The 8,795-nt window shown below is 35.1% G+C and overlaps 1 protein-coding gene across 4 annotated transcripts in view; it reads right to left on the bottom strand.

Moving 5' to 3' along the window:
- COL11A1 (collagen type XI alpha 1 chain) overlaps nt 1-8,795 on the bottom strand; it is a 223,231-nt gene that overhangs the window by 35,855 nt on the left and 178,581 nt on the right. For all 4 annotated transcript variants that reach the window (XM_040232197.1, XM_040232199.1, XM_040232200.1 and 1 more), the window contains 3 exons: nt 5,071-5,124; nt 3,462-3,515; nt 2,203-2,256 (listed from right to left, as the gene is read on the bottom strand). In XM_040232197.1, coding sequence (XP_040088131.1) covers nt 2,203-2,256; nt 3,462-3,515; nt 5,071-5,124 — 162 coding nt within the window. The remainder of the gene's footprint in view (nt 1-2,202; nt 2,257-3,461; nt 3,516-5,070; nt 5,125-8,795) is intronic.

The raw sequence follows: 8,795 nt of genomic DNA, 5'->3' as shown, positions 1-8,795 counted from the left end.
TCTATACCCTAGATTCAAAGTATAGCCAGAATCTATACCCTAGATTCTGAAGAAAAGAAAAGAATATTAGGATTTTATTTCTATCTTGCTGTCACATGGAAATGTTTTTAAATAGAGAAAAATAAAAATCTGTTTTTTTTTAAGTACAACAAATTTAGATGTTTTAATTTTAAGAAGTCAAACACCTATCCTGATTGACTGAATTATTCTATGAAGATGCAAAAGTGGCCAGATATTACCAGATAAACTTTAAGCAAATGGAAACAGTATGGGAAGGGAATTTCCCAAAGCTCCAAACATCTGGCATCCATGCTTATCTTCTAGATTAGGGCAGAGGATAAAACCATTAAAGAAGCAACTTAAGTATTTAACAGTATTCCCACTGTACCCAAAAGCTTTAGGAAACAAAATAAGCCGAAAAAGTTGTAAAATGGTTTTAGAATTTGCTATATGGGCAGAAAACTAAAATTAGAGACTAGTCCTAACAATTATTTGTTCAGTATTAGAACCAAATGAAGATGATGCAAAGGGAAGAAAGAGGAAAGGTGTGGCTACCTTCATCTGTTTATTACTGTGATACCATCAGATAGCAATCTTCTCTACTGTTAGTCTTCCTATGACAACTGAACTCAAAGAAAAAGTTCTTTCAATTCCATTCTCAATTTATCTTCATTTTTTTAAACAGAAACTTTAAGACTATAAAACCAAGAGTTAGTCAATCACAATTAAAGAACTAGCCTGCTTATGAAATAAGAATTAAATGAAAGTGAAAGTGTTAGTTGCTCACTCATGGTATCTGACTCTGCAACTCCATGAACTGTAGCCCACCAGGCTCCGCTGTCCATGGGATTCCCCAGGCAAGAATACTGGAAGGTGTTGCCATTTCCTTCTCCAGGGGAAGAATTAGATAATAGCTTTCAACTATTTCTAATTTAGTAATTAATAAACCATTTAAATAGGCAATTATATAAAATTAATTATAATAAAAATGCTAGAATTTGGGTGTTGGGAAGAAATAAACACTAAAGTACTAGATTCTCAACCAATTACCTATCTTTTCTGAGGACTAAATCTTTTAACAAAAATAAATCAATGAATATAATATATGATACATCAAAATTTTTGAGACTAAACAACAGAATCATTTTTATGATAAGGATAAGTCTATACTTCCGATATTTATTAACAAAACTGAAGCAAACACAGGAAATTTCTAAATTTTTTCCACTGCGTATTTTATGGCATGACATTTCTATGTCTCAAACTGATGAAGAATTTATTTTTTACGTAAAGCAATATCAATGTTAATTTTCTTGAAAGTTCTTTTCAGAAATGAGAGTGAATGCATAAATAACAAATAAGAGAATCATTTTATCATTTTTATAAAAAGGAAAAGCAGATATTTTAAATAAAATCATTTTCATGATAAAAAGAAACTATTCAGAGCTCAGATATTATATCAATGCCAACAATTCTGAAAAGTGCCAAAGACAGTATTAGTAATGAAAAAAGTAAAGTAAATTGAAGTCACTCAGTTGTGTCTGAGTCTTTGCGACCCCATTGACTGTAGCCTGCCAGGCTCCTCCATCCATGGGATTTTCAGGCAAGAATACTGGAGTGGGTTGCCATTTCCTTCTCCAAGGGATCTTCCCAACCCAGGATTGAATCTAGGTCTCCTGCACTGCAGGCGGACTCTTTACCGTCTGAGACACTAGGGAAGCTCAATTAGTAATGAAAATACAACTACAAATATGACAAAATGAATGATTAATTCTTTTCTATTGTGAAGGATTCTTTTCTCCCTTTTAAGTCAGTTGCATCAACGAATCTCTTCTATTTTCAGTAGAATGTTACTACAGACACAGTCTAATCAAATATACCTGGGTTAAAGTGGATCTTGATTTAGTCACTTCCTATTGACAAAACCTTGATGAAATTACTGATATTCTCTATATTCTGCTCACTCAGCCTAAAAATGTGGATAAAATATTATCATCATGGGGTAGTTGTGTTAATTACAAGCAGTAATCCATACAAGGAGAACCATGCCTGGCAATAAAAAATGTTACACCTCTAAATCATGATATAAATATGTGCAAAACATTAGAAAGACACAACTATTATAAGCACTTAAAATACTAACTGATATTATTAAAGTCCCCAATTCTTGCTGCTTTAAGTGTCTATCACTGCATCCCTTACCTTTTCTCCAACACCACCAACTGAGCCAATGGATCCTGGAGGTCCTTGTGGTCCCTGTGGTGTAAGAAAGGGAATACAGTTATCCTTACTCTTGTAATAAGATATAAATTCATAAACATACATCCACTTGTTCTCAAAGAGAGAAATATGTGCAAGAATATCTCAAGTCATTTGAAAGATGAGCCAAAACAATGAACTTTATGGAATTGTCAAATGTACTGGATAGCAAATAATTTAATTGTATTAAATTGATTTTCAAATGCACCAGAATTCTGGTGATAAAGCAGAGGACTTTCCAACTCTAGTCATATCAGTTGATACTTGGAACATAATTTCAATTTCTCTGCCAATTGAGTAGATCAGATTTAGAGGACGGTTTTGCAGATTTTCTTAGTGGATCAAAATACGACTCTGATTAAGAATACTACAATCCATGCAAAAACAATATAAACCATCTCTTAGTCTTTAAACTACTTAGAAGAATTAAAACCTAAAAGCATTTTTAGTATATCTGCATGTAATTTATTTTACCTAGTTCTGGCCTGCCAGCATTAAAACCAGGAATAACAGAAGAGCAAACTTGCTCTTTGTGAAAAGGGAAAGTCAAATGGAAACAGAACACCAAAGTCTATAAGTTTGTTAATAGTAACAATAAGATAAATATGACATTACACTCCTGTAATATTGGTACAATCAGTCAACAGTTAAGCTTGGGGAGATCATTTATACAATTAAGAGGAAACTTTTTATAAGGTAAGAAGTAAATATATTATAATGTACACATTACTCTGATATTTTTTACAGAAAAAAAACACAAAATTGCAAAACTTTTAGATAAAGGATGTTAGGGACACAGACCTAGGATAGTATAATCAAAGCAATTACAAACCATCTCCTCAAGGAGTTGTAAAAGATAAAGGCTAAATCTGAAACAATTCAGCAGCAGTGTAGAATTATTATGTGCAAGACATAGTAATTTGAACTGAACAATGTGGTACTTTAGTGAATATTTCTCACTAAATATATATTGAATGTAATATATTTTTTGTACCTATATTATATTAATATTTGTAGGGACTAGCTCCCTGCAAAGCCTTTCTTTTCCTTTAAACAAAATGAAGTGAGTAAATGACCCTTAAGCTATTGTTAATGTAAACATTTCAAAGGAGTGTAATTATCCCCATAGTATTTTAGATACTGCTTGCCATTACATAATATCTATATAACTTCGAAATAACTGACATATTTCACAGTCTTACATCAGCTCCATTGGGACCTTGAGGACCTCTTGGGCCTGGAGGACCAGGTGGACCCTGTAAGAGAAGAATATTAAGGTTTATGTAGACCGAACTCAAATGCATTCCTGATGTTTTCATTTTGTGATTAAGAAAACAAAAAGAAGCTTCAGCCTGCAAAATCATAGTCAATAAAGCAAATCAGGTATCATTCTTAATGGATACATCATGTTAGCAAATGCTTCTTTAAGCATAGATATGGGGAAATTAGAACTGCAGGAAGAACAGTTTAATTAAAAATTATAAAAGTCTATTAACATTATCCAGTACAATGAATTCATAATACAACTAAAATATTATATACCAGAATATACTAGAATGCTAGAGTATAAAGGAGACATAAAGTTGGGAAAATAAACAGTGCTTGAGTAGATTTAGAATTCATTAATTCTATATTTTTTATTTGTATATTTTCACTTTTTTAAATGTCAGCTCTCATGTTATATATGCCAGAATTGGAATAAGATTAACTGTTTAGTTGTCATCCTTAAATAAAGGTTCTTGCTCCTGGCTATGCATTAAAATTACCTTGGGACAATTTTTGTAAAATACTGATGGCCAGAACCCCTTACTTCAAGACTGTGTTTAAATTCATCTGTAGTAAACCCCAGGGCATTACTACTTTTTTAGAGGTCACAGTTTATTTTCATGTCATGGTTAACTATTAGCCATTAGCTATTACCATAAGTCAGAGAGAATGTATTAATGATTCAGGGGACCGTAGCAAGGGTATTCAGAGAGAAGCTTGCTATGCAACTGAAACTGTTTAGGGTATTAATTAGTTATTTTGAATGGGCAATGTTTATGTTTCTTGTTCCTTATAAAATCTAACATGTAAGTATAAAATTATCAAAATATGTATTTTGAAGGGAGCAAATATTGGAGGCAATGTTTATCAAAGGGAAAGAGCAATTAGAAAATGTATTCATTTCATTATAGATGTCAATGACCCTGGCTTATTTTTTCCTTTCCAAGGTAGTGCTTGATCAACAAATATATGTATTTTAAATTTATAGCTGAAATATTAAATTTAGAGCAAAAATCCAGAATCAATATTGAATATTATTAGGCCAAAGCATTCTGATTAAGATAAAATTGCTCATTAAATTAAGAATTTGTTTTAAAGTGTAATTAATTTTTAATAGTGTGTTAACATTTGTTAGTTACCCAAATCCTGGGTAACTATTATCTATTATTTACCTGTTTCACATCAAAGACCAGAGCTAAAGCTAAAGACTAAAAAACAAAACAAAACAAATGTGTAGCAGTTTATATATACCTAACAATATATACACAGAGAAATAAAACAGATATAACAATATATCAACCAAAGAAAGCCATATGTGTGCACAACATTATTCCGAAGAGAGGAAAAGGAAAGATAGAGAAATAGTCAAGACAGTGAGAGAAACTTTAAAAGTGGCAGGTGCAAGTCTGGGTGAGGAACAGGGAGGTAACAATCTGCAAATTCATAACCTTTAGGACTACTTTGTTTATATTAATAAGCCTTGAGAAAGATACTAGTAATATGGAAATTCATAATATACATCAATTTTAGAAAATAAAAACTTACCATAGGACCAACATCCCCATTTTCTCCTTTTTCACCAGGTGGGCCTGGAAGACCCTAAGAAAATATAAATAGAAAAACAGTAAAATTCATTCATGTATTTAAAAAGAAATATTTGTCCAATTTATCATATAGAATTCAAAGTTAAATACAGCTAAATAAGAATGTGGAATTAAGACTCATAAACTATCATCTGTCAAAATACACATAATGCAAATATTGACTAAATATTAGGGAATCATATATGTACGTTCACAAAATTCATGCTTTGCATAGTATTATAGTTTTTGATTTCAATTACAAGAACTAAATACATAATTTGTTCTGGGAATTTATGAATACCTAATCGTTTTCTCCATCTTTTATGATTAGTATATGGAATTAACATTGTAAAAATGTTTTTGAAAAATCTTGTTCTGAATTATTTTAGGACACCTTCTCCCGGTGAGGATTTTATAGATAGGAACAGTTAGACAAAACTCCTTTGAAAATAAATATTCCATCCAACATATGTCCAGGGTTACAAATATCTTCTGAACTCTTGACCTGTTAATTCCAGTTCTGGATTTTAAAAACTCATAAGGCCATGAGACCTGATATATTACACTTCCTTTATTTACTCAAATCTATTTCCTTTATGTTCAATTGCAGTGTAATTGCTTTGGGAGAGGTTCTATGCTATTGAATAAAATCAGAGCAGCTGCACTCAGATTTCACCTGGCCCTATCTTTATGGGCTAGCAAAAAAAAAATAAAAAATTACTGTACTCCCTTTTGATTTTCCTAATTCCCCCCAGCATATCTGTTTATATTTCCTATTTTATATTACAATACTTTGTACACATTTGAAAGAAAGTGAAGTTGCTCAGTCGTGTCCGACTCTTTGTGACCCCATGGACTGTAGCCTACCAAGTTCCTGCGTCTATGTGATTTTCCAATTTGAAACGTACACTTAAAAACACAATTGTACCACTTGGTTGCATACTTATACTCATGGGAAGTAAAGGTTGTATACTGTCACCCTGCTTACTTAACTTATATGCAGAATATATCATGTGAAATGCTGGGATGAATGTAGCACAAGCTGGAATCAAGATTGCCGATAGATACATCAATAATCTCAGATACACAGATGACACCACCCTTATGGCAGAAAGTGAAGAGGAGAGTGAAAAAGTTGGCTTAAAACTCAACATTCAGAAAACAAAGATCATGGCATCCGGTCCCTTCACTTCATGGCAAATAGATGGGGAAACAGTGAAAACAGTGAGACACTTTATTTTGGGGGACTCCAAAATCACTGCAGATGGTGACTGCAGCTATGAAATTAAAAGACACTTGCTCCTTGGAAGAAAAGCTGTGACCAACCTAGACAGCATATTATAAAGCAGAGACATTACTTTGCCAAAAAAGTTCTGTCTAATCAGTTCAGTTCAGTCGCTCAGCCGTATCCGACTCTTTGCAACCCCATGAATCGCAGCACGCTAGGCCTCCCTCTCCATCACCAACACCCAGAGTTCACAGAGACTCACGTCCATCAAGCCAGTGATGCCATCCAGCCATCTCATCCTCTGTCGTCCCCTTCTCCTCCTGCCCCCAATCCCTCCCAGCATCAGAGTCTTTTCCAATGAGTCAACTCTTTGCATGAGGTGGCCAAAGTACTGGAGTTTCAGCTTTAACATCATTCCTTCCAAAGAAATCCCAGGGCTGATCTTCAGAATGGACTGGTTGGATCTCCTTGCAGTCCAAGGGACTCTCAAGACTCTTCTCCAACACCACAGTTCAAAAGCATCAATTCTTTGGCGCTCAGCCTTCTTCACAGTCCAACTCTCACATCCATACATGACCACAGGAAAAACCGTAGCCTTGACTGGACGGACTTTAGTCTGCAAAGTAATGTCTCTGCTTTTGAATACACTATCTAGGTTGGTCATAACTTTTCTTCCAAGGAGTAAGCGTCTTTTAATTTCATGGCTGCAGTCACCATCTGCAGTGATTTTGGAGCCCCCCAAAATAAAGTCTGACACTGTTTCCACTGTTTCCCCATCTATTTCCCATGAAGTGATGGGACCGGATGCCATGATCTTCATTTTTTGAATGTTGAGCTTTAAGCCAGCTTTTTCACTCTCCTCTTTCACTTTCATCAAGAGACTTTTTAGCTCCTCTTCACTTTCTGCCATAAGGGTGGTGCCATCTGCATATCTGAGGTTATTGATATTTCTCCCAGCAATCTGGATTCCAGTTTCTGTTTCTTCCAGTCCAGCGTTTCTCATGATGTTTTCTGCATATAAGTTAAATAAGCAGGGTGACAATATACAGCCTTGAGGCACTCCTTTTCCTATTTGGAACCAGTCTGTTGTTCCATGTTCAGTTCTAACTGTTGCTTCCTGACCTGCATACAGATTTCTCAAGGGGCAGGTCAGGTGGTCTGGTATTCCCATCTCTCTCAGAATTTTCCAGTTTATTGTGATCCACACAGTCAAAGGCTTTGGCATAGTCAATAAAGCAGAAGTAGATGTTTTTCTGGAACTCTCTTGCTTTTTCCATGATCCAGCAGATGTTGGCAAGTTGATCTCTGGTTCCTCTGCCTTTTCTAAAACCAGCTTGAACATCAGGAAGTTCACGGTTCACGTATTGCTGAAGCCTGGCTTGGAGAATTTTGAGAACTACTTTACTAGCATGTGAGATGAGTGTAATTGTGCGGTAGTTTGAGCATTCTTTGGCATTTCCATTCTTTGGCATTTCCTTTCTTTGGAATTGGAATGAAAACTGACCTTTTCCAGTCCTGTGGCCACTGCTGAGTTTTCCAAATTTGTTGGCATATTGTGTGCATCACTTTCACAGCATCATCTTTCAGGATTTGAAATAGCTCTACTGGAATTCCATCACCTCTACTAGCTTTGTTTGTAGTGATGCTTTCTAAGGCCCACTTGACTTGACATTCCAGGATGTCTGGCTCTAGATGAGTGATCACACCATTGTGATTATCTGGGTCGTGAAGATCTTTTTTGTACAGTTCTTCTGTGTATTCTTGCCACCTCTTCTTAATATCTTCTGCTTCTGTTAGGTCCATACCATTTCTGTCCTTTATTGAGCCCATCTTTGCATGAAATGTTCCCTTGGTATCTCTAATTTTCTTGAAGAGATCTCCAGTCTTTCCTATTCTGTTGCTGACTATGGTTTTTCCAGTAGTCATATATGGATGTGAGAGTTGGACTATAAAGAAAGCTGAGTACAGAAGAATTGATGCTTTTGAACTGTGGTGTTGGAGAAGACCCTTGAGAGTCTCTCAGACTGCAAGGAGATCCAACCAGACAATCCTAAAGGAAATCAGTCCTGAATATTCATTGGAAGGACCTATGCTGAAGCTGAAACTCCAATACTTTGGCCACCTGATGTGAAGAACTGACTCACTGGAAAGGACCCTGATGCTGGGAAAGATTGAAGGCAGGAGGAGAAGGGGACGAAAGAGACTGAGATGGTTGGAATGCATCAACAACTCAATGGACATGAGTTTGAGCAAGCTTCAGGAGTTGGTTATGGACAGGGAAGCCTGGTGTGTTGCAGTTCATGGGGTCACGGAGTATTGGATACGACTAAGCAACTGAACTGAACTGAACTTATGGGACATTGCTGTTTCAGGTCAAGCTTTTGTCTCTAACTGGCAAAGCACCAGGGAAAAATAGAGATTTTAATGAAATCTTGAATTTTTTAAAATTAATTAATTTT

Source organism: Oryx dammah, unplaced genomic scaffold (genome assembly GCF_014754425.2).
Source record: "Oryx dammah isolate SB20612 unplaced genomic scaffold, SCBI_Odam_1.1 HiC_scaffold_28, whole genome shotgun sequence".
NCBI lineage: Eukaryota > Metazoa > Chordata > Mammalia > Artiodactyla > Bovidae > Oryx > Oryx dammah.
The sequence above is the reverse complement of the archived record's forward strand: the minus strand, read 5'-3'. Positions and strand labels throughout refer to the sequence as shown.